The sequence below is a fragment of the Anarrhichthys ocellatus genome, unplaced genomic scaffold (genome assembly GCF_004355925.1).
Source record: "Anarrhichthys ocellatus isolate YVR2014 unplaced genomic scaffold, GSC_Weel_1.0 scaffold10, whole genome shotgun sequence".
NCBI classification, from domain to species: domain Eukaryota; kingdom Metazoa; phylum Chordata; class Actinopteri; order Perciformes; family Anarhichadidae; genus Anarrhichthys; species Anarrhichthys ocellatus.
This window is the reverse complement of record NW_022280040.1, coordinates 3,881,233-3,906,893: the sequence shown is the minus strand read 5'-3', so window position 1 is coordinate 3,906,893 and position 25,661 is coordinate 3,881,233. Positions and strand designations below refer to the sequence as shown.

At 42.3% G+C, this 25,661-nt stretch overlaps 2 protein-coding genes across 4 annotated transcripts in view; both read right to left on the bottom strand.

Moving 5' to 3' along the window:
* The window catches only part of arfgef1 (ADP-ribosylation factor guanine nucleotide-exchange factor 1 (brefeldin A-inhibited)), a 45,096-nt gene extending 35,466 nt beyond the window's left edge, over positions 1-9,630 (bottom strand). For all 3 annotated transcript variants that reach the window (XM_031849922.1, XM_031849923.1, XM_031849924.1), the window contains exon 1: positions 9,270-9,630. In XM_031849922.1, coding sequence (XP_031705782.1) covers positions 9,270-9,393 — 124 coding nt within the window. In that variant the 5' untranslated portion in view covers positions 9,394-9,630. The remainder of the gene's footprint in view (positions 1-9,269) is intronic.
* Positions 9,631-11,631: 2,001 nt separating this feature from the next.
* cpa6 (carboxypeptidase A6) lies at positions 11,632-25,376 on the bottom strand. Its single transcript, XM_031850411.1, has 11 exons — positions 25,261-25,376; positions 22,170-22,245; positions 17,989-18,113; positions 16,091-16,205; positions 15,440-15,541; positions 15,214-15,318; positions 13,855-13,965; positions 13,573-13,663; positions 12,578-12,780; positions 12,316-12,400; positions 11,632-11,846 (listed from the first exon to the last, which is right to left on the bottom strand). The coding sequence occupies exons 1-11, from the start codon at positions 25,374-25,376 to the stop codon at positions 11,632-11,634; spliced, it is 1,344 nt and encodes a 447-aa protein (XP_031706271.1).
* Positions 25,377-25,661: the final 285 nt, after the last annotated feature.

Sequence of the window (25,661 nt, the reverse complement as noted above, 5' to 3'; positions counted from 1 at the left end):
GGGGGCATTTTTAGAAAAACACAACATCCATTAACACGAAGCAGAATGGCGGTCCGCTTTCATGACGCATCACATCAAAGTGCAACGGCTTCTCGAGGCAGCGTGACAAAAAACGACCTGCTCCCCGTCTCTCACTGCTGACAGAAGCCGCTTGCGGGCTAAACTTCTTCTCCTCCTTCCCGGGCGCCATCCTGCCTTTGCAAGCGTGACAAAGCATTCCTAAGCCAGCAGCAGCAGCAGCAGCAGCAGCAGCAGTAGCAGCAGCAGCAGAGGACCCTGTTGGGAGTGTCCACCACAGGGACGACTGACTGTTCACCAGAACCATTAACACTGGAATCACCGACCCTCCCTGGATGCGTTTGTGGTCGTGTAATGTATGCTTGTGCAAGAGTGCATTAAGAAAATGTATTGCCTATGCTTACTGCAAGTAAGGAATACTAAAAAAGCAACTCAATCAGTGCTGAAGTTACACTGGTAACGTTTTTAACACGGGTCAATAACACAGCTGCACAATGCCCTCATAGGCTAAAGCAGGGCTACATATGTAGCCTGCATCACAGCTCTTCTATAGTGTTTCGTAAAGGGTCTTACCGTTTTGGTGTAATACCCGTGGAGAGTGAAGTGTCAGTGTGAATCTGTTGTGAAAGATGGTTTGGACAAGATTTGCATTTCCGTTCCCAGCTTTAACAAACACAGAAGTGCAAATACAAGCAGCATCAGCTCATCCTGTGTGCAGTACGTCTGCAGAGTGATGTGTAAACAAGAGGTAAAGTGACCATTATTTCAACCCGAGGGCGCGCCGCTCGCTGCCGCATGCTGTACATGTGGACACTTCATTCACAAATACCCAGCTGCTATACGTCTGTTCATGCAGTTCTATTGCAAAGGTGTGTGTCAGGAGTATGTCGTTGGTTTTTAAAAGGTGTACAAAAAGAGATGGTACACCTGGAGTGCAATGGATTACAATGAACATCATAATATTGCAGCTATATGCCAAATTTATAGATAAATAAACACCTTATAAATTAAAGGGTTTGAAAACAAAAGTAGATTTCTTTTACCAAAGCCTATCACAGAGCTGTCTGATAATGTACTAGTCACATACTGGACGCTCTCGGGTCATATGATATCATCCTTTAGAGTACACTTCAACGGTGTGTAAAGCAGGTAGCGCCATGCAACCACAGGCCTCGGAGGCTGCACACACCTGGGCGAATAGACTTGCTGACTAATGCTGTTGGATGATCACTAATTCAATAAGTAGACATTCTGCCAGCAAGATGTTCACACACATAATCACAATCAAACATGCACAGATACAGCACACACACACACACACACACACACACACACACACACACACACACACCAAAAATCCCATGAGAGCTCCAACATTTCATCAATTAAGACACAGCAGAGCCTGCACACTACTGCTCCTCTGGCGGGAGGGACTGAGATAAACAGACAGCTCTCCGGAGACGCTCCGCAGTACGTCACAAGATCAGCAGCAGGAAAACAGCCTTGCTGAAGGGGGGGGGGAAGAGAAATCAGGGACAAGGACGAGGCTGGCTTCCAAAACAAATCCGCCATATAAACCCGTCTCTCGCCGGTTCCATAGTTTGTGCCCAATGTGTACGAGTGTGTATGTGTGTGCTCATATTACAAGGCTACTAGAGGAGAACAGTATCCTCAGTCTCATTTTAACACTGTTGTGAGACATGTTTTGGCTCTTTCTGAGTGGGACCTTTACCGCAGACAGAACAAAGACAGAAGGAGAAGAATGCATCCTCATCACTTCCTGCCCTTTGGGTGGGTCAAAAACCTGCAACAAAACACACACACTCCTTCCTCATGGGCTTCCAACCATCTTTAAAAACACACACAGACACAGAGGAGAGGTTAGAGGTCACTCCCTGACTCAGTTTCCATCACCTGAGCGAGGAGGAGGAGCTGGAGAAAGGGCATCCCGCAGCATTTACATTTCAAAGTGCTTAGAGCCCGTCTGCACCTGGCATGGATCCCAGGGTTGGCTCTAACCACTCCGTATGCAGCGATCGGCTTTAATTCAATCCAGTGCCCGATTGCTTTCACCTCCGTAAAGCACGGTGGTCTCGGTGACTGCGCGCTTCCAGATATGGAGCGCTGAGTGTGCAGGTAAAGAAAAAGAAGGCGTGAGCGTGGCTGGACAGGATAAGAGAAATAAGCTGAGGAGACAAGGACAGGAAGCCTCGGGACTCAGATGGACATAAACTGGCTTTATGATGGCGCAAGACATAAAAAAGTAAATTCTTATCTTCATTCAGTGTCCGACATTGACCCCATTATTGAGGCCGTGAGCATCGTCGAGAAACAGCATTTTGAGAACAGTTTGCAATAAGACAATGTCGACAGTTATAGTAATAAAGACCACACTGTAGCTTTGCGCCACTAAGATCGGCTTAATCTGTGGATGAATCAACGTGTAGGTGTACATCCCCACCTCCTCCTACCAAACAGAGATAAACACAGGGCAGCTGCGACCACCACGCAGAGCCTGAGAAAAATCAGACCCCCGACATTTCCATTGTCCAGGCTGAAAGGAAAAGTTTGCACAGCAGTAATTACATTTGGATGGGAAGAAGGAAACACTGTCAGAGGTTGTCTGGGCTACCTAATCATGTGTGTGTGTGTACAACCAACCTCCTCACTCGCACTTGCATAAGCCTGCTTAATCACCATGGCTGAATTAAGGCTCTCCTTTTTCTTTGCCATAAAGTGACAAAACTCGGCCTCCACAAGGCCTCGCTTACTCAGCTGTCGGCCTCGTTATTGGAATGAATTCATCTTAAATAACTCCGCTGATGCATGATTCGGCACTTTTCTTCTCCAATGCTATGAATTGCACTTTCTGTCCTCTGAAATGGGGTTCTTATCACTGTGCAGGACTGTGCTGCACAAGCTGGAGATAATAGCCAGTCAATGGAAGATAAATGTGTATTGTGAACTGCATCCTCCTCAGCTCCTTCAGTCAAAGTGCCCTTTCTCATCCAAACCTACCCTCTTTTAAGTCCCAGCATGCTTAGCGGCAAGCTATGATGGAGTAAAAAGTCAACCATGGTGGAGCACTGTCAACTTTCTTGTTGTGCTACTGCCGAAAGGAAGTTAGAGTCCTGTATGTGTGCTTGTGTATAAAACAAATAGGAAGCTAACAAGCTAAGCTAAGTAGCTTACACTCGGTAAGTGGAAGATGGTTAGCCATGCTGGCTAATGTGGGAGAGAGAATGTGGGAGAGACGGGTACAACACGCAACAAAGGTCATAAAGACGGAATCAAACCCGGGACGTTATGTGGTTATATGTGCTGTAACCGCCCGGCTACCGAGGTGCTCCTGCATATTAACTTTTCGTTCATGTTTTATCAGACCAGCTGAGTCATCAGCAGCACAGTCTTTTGGCATTAAAGTCATATTATGAATTATCATATGATTATGAAGCACACAGAAATTGCACCGATCAAAAAAACAGCACCGACTGTATCAGTTATAACAAAACATTCATGCCCACTGGAGAGGACCATTGAACAAATTTGACCAAGTAAGTACACAAGTCAAAAACAAACACAAAGGACATAAACACTGTTTTAGTAGCAACAATGTATTTAATTTCAGTTCAGCTGTAAGCTCCTAAATTCTTCTGGGTAACATTGCCTCCTTACTCACACCTATTATTTAACGTCCTCCCTGCGTCTCCCTCAGTAATGCTGATGTATTATTTCCTTGGTAACAACTTTCCTCGGATGAATACAGACGATAGATCAACACAGGACCGATGCTACAAAATAAATACAAGCGGCACAAGAGGAAACAGAAACAGAGAAGAAGAGAGAAATGGGAGGGTCTGTCTTCATTCGTCTCATCTGTTTGCGGTATAATTAATTTATCACCTGTCCCGGGACTGCAGGAGGCATCAGTGGAGAGAAATACTGCATTATGTATGGAGGTATCAGTGTAAGAAAATAAATGATAAAATTCATTCCTTCTAAATTCTAAACCGTCTTGTCCGTATAGATGAAAGGTGTTTTTTTTTTTATGCTTTCAGAGCGAGCGTCGACTGTGTCATGTTGACTACTCCCGCTGCTCATTATCTGAATACCAGTCAACCTTTGGGGTTACACGCAGCTTAAGTGTCTGCACTTAGTCTGCAGGGGAGCAGTGAGACAGAAACCAGGCACGGGGGCCTCACCCTTTGTCATGTCTCCCTTTCCTTCGGGGCAATGTAGCAATAGACTTGATTGTGCAACACATTTAGAAGACCTATTATACCCTATGGACTGAGAACCTGCAAAGGGGTTTTATCGCTATATTTTCTCAAACTTGAATATGGAATAATCAATAGCTGAAGTCCAACAGGCCAGAAGGGCAAAGCATGTCTGCTTCTTAGTTTAGTCTGTCTGGTCTCTATTTGATTGTAGCTCCACTGTGGTAGGGGATATAGATGTCTTTTATATTTTAAAGAATTCAGATTTTAAGAAGACATCTGAATTGCACACATGCATGCGCATACATTTGATTCCAGTTCAAGTCAAACAGTGGAACATTTAGTGCCATTTACAACAACCCTGACAAGTAAAAGTGTCTCAAAAATGTAGTCAACGGCCGCCGTCTCTTCACCCATTCACACTTTCTCATCCTCGGCAATACCGGCAGCTTGCCCTGACAGCAGCCCTCAGCTCCCCGCACTGTGCGGGTCTTCAGGGTGTCGTGGTAAAAAAACCTTAATTAACAAACAGGATCTTTTATAGCCTGGCGCGTATCAGGGTGGAGCATGTGGCGACATGGGTGCAGCTTATCATAGCGGAGCATGTGCTGGCCATTCTTAACGATCAGAGGTACATTTGTTCCATTGCCACGTTCGCTAAACTCTAAAAGAATAAAAGGGTGGCCCGAGCAGGCAGTGGCCTTGGTTTTGGCGCAAAAGAGCAGCTTACAACCTCTTGTTGTTTTCGTCTGCGTTTACAGTTGTATTCAAGGATCCTTTTTGACTTTGATGGGGAAATGCTTTGCCACGGTTATGCCACAAATGCAGAGGCCTTAGTGAAGCAAACATCCCACGTATGAGCAGGAGACGTTTCTTAATCATGGCAAGATTACAATTATGTAAATTGCAAGTAGGGGATGTTAGTGATGAATTGATAATGATTTCTTAGCCTTTGATTATTAAATGATTACTGGATCAATTCAGGAAATTGCTTTATTTTTGCAGGAACTAAAGTGAAAACAGTTTCTATATGGCTTTGACCAACAGTTTGGAAACTCCAGGATCACTCCAAAGCTACAAAAACTATGATAACAAAACTCCCATTAATATAATATAACACCAACTTTAAGAGGCATTTAACATCTGCAACAAACGTCCCATTTTAAAGAAGAAAAGAATAATGCTGATGTTGGACGAATGAATAAATGAAAGGAAACAAACACTTCCAGTATAGCATGCCAAGAGTCAGTGGACCATGTCGATATTCTAGCTTCTGGTTTATTGTTATTTCTTTCCTCATACCGACCCCATGTTGCAAAACAGTCAAATTGAATGAATGTTAAACCCCGTCAGTCCGCAGGGAACAAACCACAGACACGCAAACTGCCAATATCTGGCCAGCAAGCAATTGCTGACGAGCCAACTGACAACGATAAGGCTTTCTCACAACACAACTTTCTGGCACAAGATGAACACACTGCTCTCACATACGCCCATACAAAACCAAAGGAAGGTCTTTTTTCCAGAAAACAATCTCAGACAAGCTAACCTTACCCGTCCACTGCGAAACAATGCTGAATAATGGACGTCAGGTGTCAATAAAGATGAATCCGATGGGATCCATGTTGCTCTGTGTCTGCTTGATGTTAGTAGGTAATAGTTTAAGAACATGATAACAATAAGGGATGCCCCCTCTCATTCGGTTAGTCTTTTTTTAATGCTGAATGAATCTCTGGTAAACACAAGATATAAGTGTATGTTTTTGTGCGATTCTTTGTGGAGAAACTCGATTAGTCGAGAAACTTGTATGAGTGTTAGAGGACAGCCCTAATAACAATGATAAAGCCATCATCCATGAATTAATTTTGTCCGCACGACAAGATATTAAACACTACATTTAAGCTACAACTACAGGTATTGAGTAAACATTTTTTCATCGGTGATCAGTGGCAAGAACAAAGACATATTGAATATCCAACAATGCTTCAGACTTGGTGTAATTCTCTTTCCAGAGGCTGCCTCCAGGACCTAAACAGAATCTGCATCTGCAGGTAATGGAAAGTGACGAGAGGAATTGAGAATGCACCTGCAACAGGTTTGCAGGTTGCTGTGACCTGTGCAGCTGACCCTCAGATCACACACCCTAAGGGGAGAGATAATGAGCGACGTGCTCGGCAGGACTTGTCTCCTTAAGTGCCTGCTACCCTCGGGTACGAGCTCTCACTCCTCTTCGCGTGGTAGCTTGTACAGAGCTCCCTGATTGAACTTGTTACATTCACAGTACGACTGCTTCGCAGCAGCAGTGAAGCCACGCGAACTTCTCAGGTCAGAGAAGACGGGTTGGGTTTACAGAAATAAAGAAACCATCCACAAAGCCGGCATCACGTGGAGCAAGCGATGCGTGACGACAACGAACCGAAGTCTGCATGTTCTGTCAGGTGATGGGCAGGCACAGTCCGAGGGCCTTTGATATCTTCAAGTGAACGGTCGGCTTTACCCTCCGTCTGTTCCTCGCAATCAGACAGCTCCTCCCGAAGAAGCCGACGGCGCTCCAAAGATAATAGGACTGTACGCCACTACAGTTTAGAGTGTGCGAGGGTGTGAGACGGTATTCTTTTTGGGAAAGTGCTGAGCTACAGTTTTGATAATCCAAGAGAAAGGTCAGTATGGGAGAGAGGAAGATGGACTGTCTGACAAAGGCAGCCTAGCCAGAGCCTTTTACCTAATTCCTATTCCTACATAATTCCTCTACCATCTTGTGTTATACAAGGAATAAAAAAAAAAAAAAAAAGAAATCAAACAATACTTGTACCTGGTTTTGCACAGTGAATAACAGGAGAACGTTCAGTGACAGCAAAGAGGAGACTCTGGCACAGGCACTCTCTCCGAGATGTCTCAGAGTCCCAAGAGCTGGAGGGGATTATGTAAGTCACTCAGTATACTGGGTCACCGAGTCGTTTTCTGATATGCACTACTACTGTGCCACTGCTACGCTCGTTACAGAGATCCACATTTTGTAGGTTTTTTAGAGTATGACTGAGCCTCAGTGTGAAGTTCGAATCAACTAGGACTATGCTGAGAAATTATACTATTTAATGTTTGCACTGTACTGCCACTCAGGGTTGTACCTGAGTGTTGTCAGCCCGGTTTCTGACCCGAGTGGACCGAAAACAACAATAACTGCGTGACTAATGCTGCGTGTTAAAAAGGGAGAGTACACCCTGAAATATAATTCAGTGTTAGCTGGTGAATGTTGATCAGCAGCATAGGGACGGGCTGTAGCGGTGATGTCATCCGGAGCCGCTCCATAAACTGCTAGGATGCTATATGACAGTCAGCATTCATGGCGGTTTTTTTTTTTCCGTGGTTGTTTTCTGACTCACATTTGGACGACCTACATTTCAATAAAACCCATAGGGTGGCTAATTCACTTACAGCGACAAAGAGTATCACCCGATGACATCATCGATTTAAGTCTTTCTGCTCTGATTCACAGTTAAAGAGACAATACTGACTCTCCACTGGTGCGTTTCATGGTGTGTTTTCCTTTAAAAACACATGCTGGAGAGAGGCTCGTTCTTTCAAACCTCTTTTTCTCTGTTGCTCTACAAACAAAGTGGGGGGAGGAATATATGATTTGTGTGTAGGTGGGTTGGTTTTACAAAACATCAGAGCAAGCCTCGACAAACACGATACACGATCGGTGTATTTAGTCTTCAAGGCCATTTCAAAACCCGGCAACAGCTGAAAGAGTTGGTAAAGGCAGCAACTGTCAGACAGGTTGGATGTCTGGCTGCTGCCCAACATGGACTCATTGTTTCTCTGGTAGTGTCATGTTACTTCCCTTTTGCGGGACAAAACCCAGCTTGTTCCAACTCAAGAGCTGATGAACAATCCCTGGCATGTGAAAACAACATTGGTTATGGTATTTTGGACGTAAAATATTAGCTGCTCTGTGAATTTCTGTTTGTCTAAATGTATTTACAAAATACACATTTATTATTAATAGTCATCCCAAGGACGTGTTTTGGAAAATACACCTGCTAACAAATAGTTTCAGAAAGCTACCACATATAGTGCAATTGAAAGCGGACGTTATGTGATGTTGACTTCAAAATAAAAGCACAGTCGACGTGCAACAACTGGCGCGGATATACGTGCTGTATGAAGTGAAACTTTGTTATTTTATATTAATTGTTTTACAAATACATATATTTTTTTCAGTTTTAGTGTTTTAAATTACTGCCATATTTGCTCAGTATCACGTGCATTTCAATTGTAATTTTATTTTTTTTAGATCCGACCGGAAATCATCTCTCACTATAAGCACTAGCTTGACGTTGTTCTAGCACAGAGGTGCTACTGACAGCTGACACCTTCCGTCTTCACTGTCCCGACTTCTCGTGTAGTTTCACAACATAACAATAAATAGCAGAACCCAGAGATTCAGATTATTAAACTGCTTAATGCATAAAAGATGTAATAAAATGGACAAACTGTCTTCCAACACACCGTGTACTCAACGGGCATGTCTCGTGTACCAGGAAGAGACACAAACATCTCGCACCTTTACGGGGTTAAACACGTCAAATCGAGCCGTTTAGATAAGCAGAGCATACACTTGGCTGCTGTATAAGCTGTAGTTATTGGTTGGTTTGATATTGAAGGAGGATGCAGCGGTTAACAACTTTAGTTTCCCGTCCAGTGCTCGGCCTGGTCTCGCATCGCTACTAGTTTCGCAGCATCGGCTTCAGTGTTGCAAACACCCACCCTCTTCTGCACCATTTCCGTGTTTCATACGGAATCACATTCCCGTGCCACGTCAATTAAATACGCAGGTTTTGCTGAATTATAACGCCGGACAACAAGACAATAACAGCCAGCGTTTAACGACTGGTAATCACACTGTGTTGCCACAACGCTGCGACATTGCAGGATCGCCGGTTATTAAGTGAGAGGGTGCATGACGTGTCTAAATCAATGAGTCCAAGACCGGGGAGAGAAAAAAAAAATGTGCACGCTAAAACAACTTACCAAGTGCCACCTCGCAGGCTTTGCGCAATTGTGAATGGTGAGCCTTTTTCACCTCCTTGTCGGCCAGGATCTTTTCCAAAGCTCGTGTGAGGAACATGTTTTTCGTCTTTTTGCCCTCAAACATGTCGCACCGGAATTTTGGGGCGAGGTATGCCTGGTCCCAAAGAGGGGTGGGGGGGGTGTGGTGGCTGCAGCCGCCTCGAATAGAGATGTATTCCTTTACAAATGTCAGCCTCGGAGCCCCCTAACAGACAAACATAAATAAACACAGAAGGTGGGGTAAATCCCTCAGATTTCCATTAACGACCTGCCTCCTGCGCCATGTTGGAGAGAGGAAGCGACGTCACGTTGCCTACGTTGAGAACGGTCGCAGTGAGGCAGCAGGGAGAGAGAGAGGGAGGAGGGAGAGAGAGAGAGAGAGAGAGAGAGAGAGATGTCATGAGTGTAGTCTTACAGCTAAGCTTTCGTGCATACGCCTACACGGGCTTATTAAAGTTACATGTAAAATAACAGGCATTAATATATGCAAGCACGCCAGCTTCAATGTGTGCAGGATTTCTTCTTTTTTTTGTAGAATAAAACATGCCACTTTTCCACTTACATACTTACAATATATGCACATTATACAGTCTACATGTTTGAGATGTAAGTGCATTTTGTTGTTGTGTGGATATGTGGAATAAACAGGAAAATTGAGCATCCAATTAATGATATTTCTGACAGCTACATTACAGGTATATTTGAAAATAAGGGAAATAAGCCTTTTTGTTATTCTCAGATGATCATAATTGAAAATAAGGACATATTTAACTCCAGCATTTAGACACATTACAGATATAAACCCATCAAAAAACATTTAATTATTTTCTTCACGAGTATTTAGTTTCCACATGAGAGCAATGTTTTTTTTTTTAATATCACCCCAACCCATGGATGTAGTCATATTTTTTCCAGGATCATAAATAAAACTTAAGCATGATCATAAAACATGAATTACTCACATTAAGTTATTGTCTATGGTTATTATATAGCAGATATCACTATATATTTTTGTTCAACCCTACCATCACTTCGCTTAATTCGTCACACATCTATGACTGTACCTATATATTTATATATATATATATATATATATATGTTTGGCTGCACTACCTTTTTTGGCCTTGAGCAATATTTAACAAAGTTCGGCAGCGAATACATACAGGAAATCTGGCAATTTGACAACACAGATTTGGCAGTTGTGGGCGGCAGAGTTCACTTTCACTTTGGGATGTCTTGCATGTCAGCTCCACCATTTCTGAATCCATAAATAAGTGCAGAGCTGCAGAATCAGAGAGTGGAATTTAAAGTGTTGTGTTTAAAGCTGTGACTCATTGAGCTATCACAGGTCAGTGAGTTTATCATAATAAAAGTCACGCAACATGTGGAAAAAAAATGTGGAAAATACAAATATGGGATACAACTCTGACAAAGAGAGATGACAACATAAACATTTAACGTGTTATATAACAACATTTATTAAGTCAGATTTCATCCATTTATTAGAACCTCATATCAAGCACATGAGTTGTCCAAAGTAAATATTTCTGACTTTGTCTTTGATCCATACCTGAGTAATGACATAGTAAGCTACCAAAGTGAGAAGTCATTCAATCCAAATATCAGTCTCAACCAAATAAAAAAACAATCTAACAAAAATATTTTGATTTAAACCAAACCCAAGATTGTCAGGTGATAGCATAATGTACAGTATGTACACTAACAATGTTGCAGTAATAAAGGCATTTATACATTAACATTAAGGTACTGGCACTTGGTGGGACTCATTTCAAAATAAAATGCAACCAGAATAATAATAAAGATCGGGTGATTAAAAGCACTTCATGTGAATTACATATTTTTGGAAGACAATCAAATCTTAGCTATTTCTTTAAAAAAAAAAAAAAGTGCTACTGTATTGTGACAAGTGCTCACATGACCACCATTTAGCTTGTATCATGGAAAAGTCAACGTTAACAATATTTTTGTGGCAGTAAAGATTTTGCGGAAGGAGGACAAGATTAGATGCTGGATTTGCATGGTACATGTAACGGCCCGCTGATTCTGACACTGTATGTGGGATCTTATCGTACATAAACAGGCTGGTGGTAAAACAAAAAGAAAAACCTGCCACCGTCAGTTCATATCTCATCAGAAAAGGAGAATAAGGCGAACAACCTCAAACACAAGAAAAGCAAATTAAAATTCATGCTTTGCTGGTCTTTCTCAGCTCTTCACCTGATAATATCTGGAAGGAATATGAAATCTCAGAGGAATATGAGGTGTAACTGTGGAGGTGGTGCTCCGGGGACCTACAGTGTCCTCATATATATGGAAATCTGTCCTTGTCTGTTTCACACTTCTTAAGCAGACCTGATGCAATGGCTTTCACCGCCCTCATAGTCTCCGTGCAGGTTGGGTTGATCAGGGACTCGGGCAGGAGGAAGCCGAAGTGTCCTGTATCCCTCAACTCAAACGCAAACGCATAAGGGATCCCGTTTCTGTAGGCCCAGTCTATCGAGCTGCCTGAGCTAACATCTGTGAAAAACACAAAAAGAGAAGAGTTTTCTGTTATATAAGCATGAAGAAGTGCTTTCACTTAAGTAACATTTTGAATGCGAGACTTTTTCTTCTAAGTGTAGTCTGGCTACTTAACTTGATGATTTGAAAATTCTTCCACCACTGCTGACAGCAAATTTATTACATTTTCGGTGAGTCTAAAAGCATTTGATTATTATTGGTTTTACATCTCTGCATTTAGCTCCTCTCAAGGGGGTGCGTTCAGGGCACTGAGTGCAAGACTACATCGATTATGTATTCATAGAAAAAATGGGCACTTCAGCCCATACTTCATAAACTTGAATGAGGATTTATTTTCCTTGTTGGCGAATGAAGAAACACAGAAAAGGTTGGAAGGAGAGCACAACACAACAGGTGCGAAATGACAAATAATCCATTCTGTTTTGTTTTCTAGGAAACCACAATGAAGACAAGCAGCGGTACTCACACAGGGTGGTGGAGGCAGGTCCATATCTGTACCTCACTCCATAGGCAGAGTACAGGGCTGTCACTGCGTTGTGAGCTGCTGACTCCTGAACAGTGAAAGCAGAGGGCCAGCTCATTAGTGATCCTCTATATATGTCTGCACAGTAGGATTTAATATCAAGGGCGCTCCAGTTACGTAACTCCAACATATGGATGGATAAGAATATTATCTTGAATAAAGACTTGTGAATTATTGGTTTATCATCAAGCTATGGATGTCTTACCACACAGTTGAAGTTGGGGATAGTGGCGTACTTGTAGGAATAGGGGTAAAGCAGCATTTGGGCGTAAGCGTGGATTGATATATATGATTTGACGCGTTTCCTGTGCTTGCGCAAGAACTTGGCGACGGCCTTGACTTCAGGTTCAGACTCGGGGTAAGGACCACAGTAGGTGTCATCACAGGGATGAGAGGAGGCACCCTCCTCTGGGAAAGGAAAGAAACATTTTGATCATATTCCATTTAGAGTTTCAAGCTAGGTATAAAAGACGTTGTGATCTTGTATTCAGTGACCGAAATGGAGAGTGATTGTGGGGGAAAATAGACCCAGATTGAAATCACCAAAGTCACATTATAATGCCACGGATAGCAGTCCCAAACAAATATAGGCTGCATTGATGTTTGCATATGAAGGTCCTCTAGATACAAGTCATATCTATAAATAGCAGGAACAATGTGGTGGTCAAAATTGTGAAATAATTTGCATGGATTTCAGTCAGTCTGAAAGTTATCTCAGAAAGTTATCTCCCGTTTTATGCAGTTCTCCAGTAGTCCATTATTGATGTATAAACGATGGTCTTTTGAAGTGAAAGCAGGTTAAATTTCCACTTTTCATACGTATAAACTTTCAATCACTCATGTGCTGCATGGCAAATATTCCTTCGAGACGGCAAAACTTGGTTCCTCAGTTTCTCTGTTTCTCATCTCGCGTCACATCACCCGGATGTCTGTCTCTGATAAATTCCTAGAGAGACCTCCCACAGTGAAGATGATGAGTCAGCAGAACCCTCCACCCATCTCCCACCACAGACTAAATGACATCAGACACAGATTGTTGTCACCACACAAATATTTTAGCCACAGCTTACATCGACAAATAGTCAGAGAAAGACTACATCCGCAGCAGACTACAAGGAAAGCTGCACTGTGAGTGTCTCCATGTGTGAATCAGAGGAGTTTCCTCAGATGTCAGCTGAAGCTCAGCGTTCTTGAACTCACCACACCATTTCACTTTCCAGTTTCTGTTCGCGTCCACTCCTCTGCAGTGGAACCTGTGATTTTTGGACCGTGTTTTCCTCCAGAACCGATCCTACAGGAAGTACAAAGACACCGTCACCGTGTGTGCCGACTGACCTGCAGACTCAGCGAACAAATGGAGCCTCCTGCCATCTCCAAAATAATCCACCTGTCACTCATTCAGCTTCAGTTGGTCATTCACAAACAGACATGTAGACAGCAGGATTTAGTCTCTTGTTGTGTTTGTAGAGAGGTCTGCAGTACCGTGGTCCAGCTGAAGTGATATCCATCCACATTGAAGACAGGCATGATGTAGAAGTTGAGCTGGTTAAGCAGTCGTCTCATCACGGAGTCATGCGGGTATGAGTTGATGGCCTGAAATGCATAACATGAAAACAGTATAAATACAGAGCACAGGTCTAGACTGCTGTCTAATCACACATTTGAATGTAATTACTATGCTATTTCTTCATTATTCTTTAACCTTATGCATGATTGCTAACAGAGTCTTTTCAATGCACAAGTGCAGCATGTTAATACTCAAGACTATAGATGACAATTGGAGTGAGGAGATCTGGGCAAATACTGCTTACACCTGCTCTCCGATCACTCAGGCCAAGGTTAATATGCTTTAAGCCTTAAAGAAAGATTGCACCCTGACCTCCAGTGGCCAACCTTTGTTACTACATGATAGTGGATCCACATTTTAGAGCACATATTTGAGGTAAATTGAGCATCTTTGACTGTTTTCCTGAGTCAAATGTTTTCACTTGTTGTTGTTTTCTTCTCGTCTCTGTTTTTACGTCTGTTTCTGATTTCCTGCTGCTATTTGTCTTTTCCTTCCTTTGTTCACTCCCCTCCTACTGCTACTTTATCCTTCTTTGAAGAATTCCCCACTGAACTTGTAAGTCCATGTAATGGCCTTAGGGGAGTTTGGAGGCCATTTCAGGAAGTGTCTGCAGTCAGAATGACTGTAGAGCACAAAAAAAAAACATTTCTTTGTAAATGGTACGCTCCCGCATGTGCATGCGCTACTTTATAGTGGCACATGTTAAAGTTATTTCTCCTCAACATCACCTCATTGGGTTACTAGAGGTTGAAATATTTGTTAAAGCCTTTTTCAAGTACCCGTATGGTTGAGGTCAATCATGACAGAATTCCTTAAAAACTGTGATTCAGTGCTCGACACTGACATTCATTGACTTTTCCTTTAATTATCTTTACGCTCTGGTACTGTGTTGCAAATCCCACACATCTGGCATCTAAGTAGTATAAAACAAGCCATTAGAGGTCCTTGCAGTTAATGTCTGCCTCTGGTCTGGTACCGTCCTCACTTCAGAGGGTAGTAACTAAGACTTTAAGGGCGGGATGGAACTCGTGTGCACGTCTGGGTTCTGTTCAACATCTGAACGATAAAGGGTATTCTTCAGTATTTGCATAACTTCGCATGACGAATAAACAGATGTTCACATTTTGTCGACGACCCTAGAAACCAAACATTACAAGCTGCTTGCTGCAGGCTATCATTTAGATGCGAGAGACACTGTTGAAACATGCATTGAGGCAAACAATAAAGTTCAAAGAGCGTTTAAGATATTTAAATTGGCAGAAAAACAAAACTACCTCCTTGACAAACCACTGGCAGAAAGCAGGTCCTATCCACTCTCTGGCATGGACGCCACAGTCGATCCACATGGCTTTCTTCTGATGACGACTTCTCTTTCCTATCTGGCAGGAGACAAGCACTGTGAGTCTTTAGCGTGGCACGGTCGTGCGTGTGCGCACAACTGTGTGTCTTTTGTACAGTAAGTCCTGTTCTTAGGTGTGCGTCTCACGCTTTCTCTCCTACCTGAAGCACATAAAGTGGCTTCCCCTCGTACGACTTCCCGATGGAGAACATGTCAACCAGGTCGGAGTTGGTTCGGTTCATCTCAAACATCCAGCTCTGGATCTTGAGGACAGAAAATAACGTAGAGGAGTGAACTTCACTCAAGGATTTGTTGTGAATGTTTAAACAGTAAATGGGCAAATTGGAATGGTTTAACAAGCAATTTCAAAGCCGGAGTAAAAACCTTTTAAGACATACACGTCTAAGTGCCTGTGGAGTATGTGCATTTGCGCAGGGTTGTGTGTTTGTCTGCACGATGTGTCTGCACACACACATGCATGCTTATGTAAGTGTGTGTTTTACAGCGAAGGAGAGGATCAAAACCGAGAGCACTAAAGATTTGTGTACGCTCTCGGGATCTTCTCATGCTGCTTGGTAGGTGCCTGACAGATTCGTGAACCAGGAGCCTGATCGCCCTGAAGTGTCTGAAGTAGAGTTGCGTGTCTCTGTGGGTGAGAGCACGAGGCTGTGGGAGAGAGACCTGTGGAATGGGGGTAGTTGGGAGTTTGAGAGCACCTTCGAGAGGATGTTTTGTTTACTCTGTGTGAGAATCAGATTAGAGAGCAGAGGAGAGCGAGAGACAGGCAGGCCGGTGGACGCTGGGCTTCACACCTCTTCCAGAGAGTGGTAAACCTCGTAGTCATACTGAGACTCTGACCTCCGCTTGCGAGAGGAGCCATATCCCGTCTGCTTTTCGATTTCCTTCTGCAGATTGGAGATAAACACCCTGCGGATGGAAGAGAGGAAGTTAGACGGACACATGATAGACATGAAAGCCAACTGCCGTGGCATCCTTACCAATAACGTTAAAACACTTAGACAGAGAATATTGTTTTAATAATAGTATTTTCAATATTCTGCTCTTGTACAGAATTCGTACCATAAACAGGGTTATATTACACAAGACTATAATTTGTAATAACTGTTTATTGTTGGTAAATACTATAATTTGAGATCAATAATAAGCTATTTAAAAATCTTTTTGGTTGCCTATTAGGGTTGCTGCTGTTTATCCACCTCTGGCATAACTTGATCTTTCTTTTTAAGTGAGTGAGTGAGCCAACAATAAGCTAATAAGAGCCTGATGTTATAATGAGCCATCAGGCCTGACGTCATTGTGTATGTTAGTGTTGGTTCATCATTAAAAAAGGTTCTATCTAACAAGTTTATTCATTTATTCATGACTGTTTCAATAGTGCAAGAGCCTTAAATAATAGTAAGACTGAAGCCAATATAAATACTCAAAAAAAATGCATATTTAGTTAAAGAGCTCAATAATGAGACAGAAAAGACAAATTTATTTTTTTTATTAATCATTTAGTCTATTAAATAATTTTGGACTTTCAGTTCAACTAAAAGTCCAAAATCTGGTGATATTCAGTTTATAAACTGAATACAACAATCTATGTACATAGCTACTGTAAAACATAAAATAGCATTTAAAATGACTGCAGATTTAGCAGATATTCCCATTTAATAATTTGTTACAGCCCCTGTTTGACTGCAGTCGATGCATTTTAGTGAATTGGACTGGCATGAAGTGGTGGATCAGGGTTCCTGAATGTATTGTTGACTCATTCCTAACACCAATTACGCAACTCTCTCTCACTCATCCCTCTTCTTTTCCAAGCTCCAAACCAGTTGTCTACATCCGTCTTATTAATAGCACACATTATACTAGTTATAACACTGCTGTCTATCAGTAAATGAAATGATCTGTAAATGCACCAAAACCATCATCATCACCATCATTATCTCTTTATAGACTGCTGTCATCAGACCCTATGCCTCCTCACTTCCTACTCCAACCTAAAACAGATCGGTTTTTCATAGCAGCAATGTGGGCAGCCAGACTCTCCTAAAATACGCTTCCTCATGAGGTCTTTATATGTACAATTCTATCCATATCTACTTCAATAACGACTAAAAAACATGGCTTAAACCCCCAAGAGTAAAATTAGATCTTTGTCCCCAAAACCCAACCACTTTACCAAAAACTGTCCCCTGCAGTGTCAACCATTTTCTCAGTCAATCAACATAGAGTAGAAAAAAACCCCCCTCATCCTCAGATCTGCAATTCCTCCCTTAGGACAGAGATGACAATGGAATTCTTTCTAGCCGCGGCTGCTTTGATAAAACTCCATCATTTCAACGATCATTTTGATGAGGGATGGTGTGGGAGATGAAAGAGCTGCTTTTGGAGCAGATTGGGAGAGGGGCTCTGATGTACAGTGTGTGTGTGTGTGTGTGTGTGTGTGTGTGTGTGTGTGTGTGTCCCAGCTTTGAGGAAGCTTTTTTGCATGCAAAGTATAGCCGACTCTGCATGTGCAAATCATATACTCTGGCTGAGGAGAGCCGGGTAATTGCAACGCCCTTTGGATAACAGATGTATCTCTGGGTGTAGACACTCGGCTAACAAGATTACCAAATATGTGAGGGTACGCAAGCGAGCATGCACGTGTACTGTGGTATGTTTCTCTATTAGTTGCTGGTGGTCTTTTCGGTCTTACCGATAATCAAGATGTTGTTGCTTTAAGCGTGCGTGTAAGCCCCGCGTGTCATTGCACTTCACATGGACATCCACCGTTGCATTTTGACAGATTAGAGAAACACTGTTGGGCTGCCAGAAGTCCACCTAAAGGAGCAGGACAAACATATTAGATCAGGGGTTACAGACTTTGTGATATGTCTGTTTTTGAGTAATCCAGCAAATTAAATGCCTGACATTTAATTGATATGAAAATAATTTAGGTCAAATATGGTTTTTTGCCAAAATCGAGTAATTAAACACCACTGTTTCCCCCCCCCCAATTTGAAATGTATACCAGACTGCAAGGGAAGAACCATTCAATGAGGTAACATGAGCCGAGGGATTACTGTGGAACCTTATTCAGTCACAGCTTTAAATGTAACTGATTGTGGGAAAAACTGAATAATGACGTTGACACGTCTGTATTTAATGTGGATCTGTTACATTTTGGCTGATATCTGCTCCACTTAACAAGGGCCAGTATCGGCACTGATACCGATCCGGCTAAAACACTAAACCTAAACTAAAGTTAAGGGTTAAAGAGCATATGTTTCAGAAAAAGAACTGACCCCAAGAATGACCTTATTATCTCAACTGCTGGGTGTTTAAATCGGCACCAAACATTTGGTGCTGATGACCAAATTGTTTTGTTAAGACCTGGACAGTTTAACATTCCTCTAGTATCTACCTTCAAGCGATGAACTAAATCTGGGGCGTATTGATGACTCTACAGCGTTAATGGGGCAAAACACTCTCCAATGTGTCCCATTAACAACCTGCAGTGAATGACGCTCCCTCTGCTTCCCTCTCTACCGTTTGACCTCATATGAGGTCTTTCAGTGCCTGTTATCAGGCACTGATACTCGGGTCTGTTAGCTTTAGCTCAAACAGCAAGCCAACCATATATAAACAAAGACATCGTTTGGTAACCGATAAAATAACAGCGAGCGATGCGGATGATACAAACACAGTAGTCACTGCAAAGAGAATATATCGCACATTCGGTGTGTCTGCATCCTCAGCTGGCTTTCATTTCAACATGGGGGCAGAAACATGCAGACTGGCACACATGCTTGTTAATGTGTCAATTGTTTTAATGGTTTACAGAATGCTCATTTAACTTTGTTTCGAGCAAGAGAAGGGGTAGAAAATCCTCAGCTGGATTGTTTGGTGCCCTGGAGTAGAAACCGCTCTCTGCTGCATTTCCAAATGGTTAAGTACCCCAATGTTTCACTCCGCTGTTAACCAAACAAATCCAAAGACACATACGCCTAAAAGGCACTTAAATATCCCTGATCAGATAACGCAGCTCCTCACAAACAATTCTCTCAGTTCATTTAAGAGCTGTATTTATGAGCATGATGCATTCTTTGTCTGCTTTTAGAAATCTTTTGTGTCCTCATTCTTAATGTGATTCTTCTTCTTTTTTTTTACGTGTCTGTGTATACAGGGTAACAATTAATGGGCATGGGCAGCACAAGAAAGAAAAAGTTATAGTTCAATAAAAAAAAAGCTGGCTTTCCTGAAGGCAGATGCGGTAAAGCCGTAGCTTTAGTCAATTCAAATAAAAACAAGTCTCCAAAGTACAACAGTTTGTGAGTGAATATCTGTTATAACCAACATACCAGCTGTTTGACAACATTTTGGGTAAAAAGTTTATTCATTTTCTTGCTGAGAGTTTGATGAGAAGATCAGTATCACTATTGTGTGTACAGTGAATATGAACTACAGCCAGCAGCTGGTTAGCTTAGCTTAGCATAAAGACTGGAAACAGGGGGAAGCAGCTAGCCCGACTCTGTAGAACGGTAACAAAATTCACCTAAAAGCATCTCTTAAACTCACTAATTAACACATTCTAGCTTCTTTGTTTAATCTGTTTATGTGCCAGATTATTTCTTGTCTGAGTGCACTGACTTCCTGAAGTTCGGTCGTCAACTTGAGGTTGCCAGTCAGCGGAGACCCCAGGAAGTTGGTTCCCCTCGTTTCCAGACCTAAAGCTAACCGGCTGCTGGCTCCAGCTTCATTGTTACTGTATTAATCTAACAGAGAGACTGTGAAGATGTCATCAATAGACAAATGCTGAAGCTGCTCCATAGACAGTAAATAATGTAATAACTAATATGACACAATGACAGCAGCCACAGGGAGTAATTATTATCCTTTTGTGAATATCCAACATGTAGAAATATCTTATAAATGCAATGCTTTGGTGAAGGTATTTGCTCTACTGGATGCATTCAGGAGCTGTTGCGTTTCTTCTGCCCAGAATTCACCTGCAGTCAAACAGTGAGTCCACGACTGTGAGTTTTACTTTAAACCTGTATTATCTATTCTACCATTTAGGTATCTTCAAGAAATGCCAAAAAATATTTATTCTTGCGCACTAAAGGATTTTTTTGGGAATGGCCAGGTGTTTGGAAAAAGCAAAGCTCCTTCACAGGTCTTTAAAGGTATAAGTTGAATGTAATGTCAGTCAACCACAGAGTATATAGTCAAACAAATAGCTTGAATAATAACTCAAAGAAATGAGTTATTCTATTGATGATGGATCTGATTCTCCTCTATCCTGCAGTGCCCAGTAGTTGTGTTTTATTTGACCTCATCCTGAGGCTGAAGAGTTTGACTCTGGCACTGGAGGCATGGCGGCGTGGCTAAGCTACTGAAAACACATGTCCACAGCTGTCCAAACAGTGGCTGCCACTGCTTCGGTTGGCCTCGGAGCACCGTGCCCGCTGCCCTTACATACATAAAACTGTGGCCATGTCCTGACCAGCACCCTGGCACTGTCCTAGTATCCCTCACCACAAATCATAAACATTTACCAAATCCTCTTTTTTTTGCCCTCTTCTGCTCTTTCACTGCTTAGAGCAGTATTGGTTCTGGACCTTCAAACCAAAAGCCTGACCTGAACCCGAACAGATGCCTTTCATTACTGTCGCTGTGGCATCTGGCTGCACAGATAAAACCCAAGTGGACCAAACCAGACTGGAGAAACGGACCACACTGCCACGGGGCTGCAGGCAGATCGAAATCTCTGCAGCTGTCCCAAAAGAAAGTCTCTCAAATGTTTTCATTGGATTCTTCATATTGTATTTACTCTGTTAGCTGTTCAATTACATTGTGTTTAAATGGAGCAGTTATTTCAAGGGAATTGCTCTGAACATGAACTACATTTAAACTCAAGAAAACCAACAAAAAAACTGTCGCAGAGCTTTGCCTCTATTTTCCCTATAATAAGTACCACATTACATCGTTTTGCCCAGAAAACGTCCGACGTAATTATTTGGAAACAGACCCATAAGATAAAGTGTGAGATGATTATCAAAGACAAACCAGACTGTAAGATGCAGTCGCAAGCTCTGAAAAAGCTCGTAATTGTGTGTTGAGATTATAGCATCACACTAATGTTTTAAAAAAATGCTTTGGTTTTCCATAAACACAATTCCTCTGCAGGGAGATAATAATACTGGAAACACAGATTTTTAGTTCAATCAATTATTCAAATAAGTTCTTTGATTATTTGCTGCACAAGAATGTCTATAAGTGCATCGTGCTTTTCATGCTCTACAAATAATCTTCGCTGTGTATTTGTACACCTAAACAATGTGCAAAGGAAGGTCATCAATGCTCCTGAGGCTGATGGGGTAATTGCTCCCACATGAGTCTGGGAAAAGAGGCGAGGCCCTTATGTCCTCTAGGGTCCCCCCCCCTTAATTTCAATGTCTTTAAAACACATGTTCATATAGTTTGTTACTGAAAGTGATCCAAACATTCAGTCATCGTTATGAAAAAATCTTTAGTGTTTTCCGTCCGTTCTTTTCTTGGGCTTTCTCCTCTCAAGAGTATGTTGCTCTTTCAGAGGAGGGAATATGTCCCGACTGTGACGGACGACTGCACTCGGCTGCTCGATGTCTCTTAGTTCTGGCTATTGACGTCCCCGGACCCCTCTGTCACGGCCCCCCCCCCCCCCCCCCCCCCCCCCCCCCCCCCCTCAAAAAACAGCGACTACTGTTAAAAACAACACAGGAAACTATACAATGTGGGCAGAATAATAGCGTGCACACTTTAAATACAACAATAACACATCTGATCTGGTGTCTGATGGGGATCATACAATAGGTCAGAATAGTGATCATGTATATAAAAAAAACATGTGCCAACCTTCATGTGTCCCAGAATGTTCTTGAGCACTTGGACCTCCTCGTCATTACTCGGGGTTATCCTGAAGATTTGATCACTGCGAAAACAACAGAGCTCTTTTTAGGCGTCGGGTTCAAGCGTTTTTTTCACGGCACAAATATTCACTGTAACAGGGCTTGGATCTATTTTCGCTAAGTGCACATTATTTCAAAAACATCTGGGCCGTGGAGTGCCAGGTAATAATACCTGCTTTTGTGCTGATTGAAGGTGACATTTATAATAGCAGATGTTTGATGGTGAAATGGGTGGTTCCCCTTTTAGAGTCGTATAGATGACAGGGTCAAACCCCAGTCAAACAATCTGTGTGTGACACCATTAAAGGGTTATATTTCATCGTTTCCAGCTCTGCAGGTCGCACCTGGAACCATTCTTTGGGCGGTAACAGTAGCAGCTACTGTTTCACGTGTTTATACCGTAACTCAATCATTATGTGCTGTAGATAAGAACACCTAAATACATGAAGAAGAATAATCAACTGCTTGAATGTGTTTGACACGGCAACATGTTTTGTGAATGTATGCTGAGATGAGGCTTAAAATAAAGCTGTAGCAAACTTTATTTTAACATATGTGGTCATATTAAAAAACAATGGTGCTTTTGCTGATTTAAGAACTTATTCAATTTTGTGAGAATGAGAGTAAAGAATAATTTCATTTTAGTCAACTGCAGACGAAAGTCTATTATCGATCAATATGATAACGTATCATCTTTCAATTGAATCATATTGTGATGAAATTAAATATTGAGATATCGTGAAACAAAATGACAACGTTTAAATTAATAATAACAAGCACATACTAACTCAGAGTTTAAGTTACTAATATAATAAGATAACACCCAGTACTTTTTATTTATCAAGTATTTCATTCACACACAAGTATGCAAAACATTCTATTCTATTAATTGAATCAGAAAACATGCTATATTTTGATGCATATTGTTATGGAGACATGAAATGACTCATATCAGGATAGAATATTTTGGCCATATTGCCGAGCCCTAAGAATACATTCATGGAATTAGTTATAAGTCGATATAAAAATCACTACACAGTCAATTTAATTCTTCACGTGTTGGTCTTGGCAGATCATTTAAACAAACACTTCAGCAAATAGAGCGGCTCGAGAGCCTTTCTAACTCAATCTGCAGCCACATCTTTTATATTAAAACAAAGATGCTCTTTATACTCGGCATGAATCTAACATAGAGCTGCTTTCACTGTGCAGATCACAGTTCCTGCGGTTGACCTTAAAGCTAACACGCTGCCAATAATTTATTACTCTCTCTCAATTACAGACTCTCGGCCCAGTATACCTGGCAGAGGTTGTATATGTGTTCACTTTCATGTCTCGTGTGTTTTTTTTAAACCTCTTTCTTCCTCTCTCATGTTTCGCCTATTTCAAAGAGCTTTTTACAATGTGTCACACAGGAAGTCGGGCCCCCTAAACAAAGGTGGCGGTCGGCCACTCTGAGGTTTGAGGAACAAAAAGGGGGTGCGGGTGTCCCAAGTGAGTGGCCGCCCCGTTTCAGTGACCACAACACTGTGCCCAGGAAAACAGCCGGTTTCCACGGCAACGGCGTGATAGAAGATGGACTTCAAAGCGGACATGTTTTTGGGAGGTAAGAATAATGTTTGGATGTGATAGAAATTGGGCGGGGGGGGGGGGGGCAGATTTCAAACTTCAAAAACATGATCGTAGTAAATATTCTCTTTGTCTGAAACATAAGAGAAATATGTGCTTCCACGTCTTCAGTCAATCCTCACTGATGGATGTTTGTCGGGCTTATGTTTTCTGGGTTTTTTCTTTCCACCAGTGCATACAGCACCACACACAGTCCATGATTGAATAACGTGGCACCCCAGAGCTCTACTGTAGTCCAACTTGAAGCATTTCTTCATCTTACAGTGATTCTCAGACTGTTGTTGTTACACTGTTGGCCTGGCCTTTGGCTTTGAATCTGCCAGCTGCGGGGAGGGCTCTCTGCGCTAAAGCCGCCCGCCCTTCAGTTGTCAGTCTGTTGATTCCCACAGCGGTACTCTCTCTGGGATGGAAGCAATTTGTTTTAAACCAAGAACTTGACTCTCGAGCAGTGTTTTGATTTAGTGCAATCAACATTTGTCCATGTTCAAAAATTCTCTGTTACTGAATGATATGAAATGTTTTGACAATGTAAGTCTTCTTTTTTAGACTGAAGGCTCATTGTGAAGCTGAGGTGAACAACACGCACCACATCCCTGATGTCTGAGAGAATCAGGGCCCCCCCTTAGTGCTATATATTGGAACTTTTAATGTCAGTCCAGAGGTGGCGTGAGGGACACAAATTTTGGATTATATCCAAAATACATGTTTTTTGAGACAGAGGAGGGGGTTTCCAGTTGCGGTGGTCCCACTCTGCAATTACATCAAATGCTCTTTTGAAAAACAGACCATAAACCCATCCATGCCCCAGTCATGTCTCTGACATGTTTACCCGAAATTATTATATGAGTGCAGCTCCAGGTGGTCCCTGGAGACCCTCTGTTTGGCTACCAGCTACTTTTAGGGTCTATTTGGGGAGGTGTGTGCCTCACATTCAGACTCATAAACGTGCAGACAGACTGACAGCCTTTTGACAAAAAAAAAGCCAAATATCTCCTCTCGTCTGATTTTAGAAAAACGAAAATTGGGAGTCACTACTTTCTTAAAGCTCTAATATTTTTTTTAATATTTTTTTGCGCAGTTTGACAGGACACTTGCTGCAGGCATCCCCGGTGTCATCTGCGAAGCAACCAGAATGCCTCTCTGCAGCACATCACAACAAACACAGCACAGACAACAAGGTCAGCCTAGAATAAACTAAAAACATTATATTATGTCTCAAACAGGAGATGTGTCCCATAAAGACTTTCTTTGTTCATTCTACTATCAACATGAGATAAAGCCCGTGTCTTGGTGCGTAGATGTCTCTGCAGAAAAAAAAACTTCTGATAGCGACAGTGCGCCTTCCCTGCAGAACGAGAGTACACCCGCCTCTCGTGAGCCCCAGAAATGAATGGGGGTCTTTTACTCACCCTGCGTAGCGGTTGTTGTAGAGATAGGCACCGATGGGACATAGCACGTTGCTGCAGATTATCACACCAGCCAGTAAGACGGAGCTGCGAAATGCGCTCCTACGGTCCGGTACCATCCTCAAGCAAAGCGGCTCAAAGACGGGACACATAGGCTACTTTGAAGGATGCACGCAAACTTCTCAGAGAGGAAATGTGATTGAGTCGGTCCAGCGCACCATCAGCAAAGTCACTTTACTCTGTCGCGGTGCACTCTGCAGCAGTTGTCCCTCTGACACTTCAGGTGCTAAAGTCGATCATCTGGCACAGGGGGAACATTTGCCACCTCTTTTTCTTCTTTTTTTTTTAAATGAGGAGGACCTGAGTCACGTGGCCCGGTGTTGGCGAAGTTGGTAACTGGATCC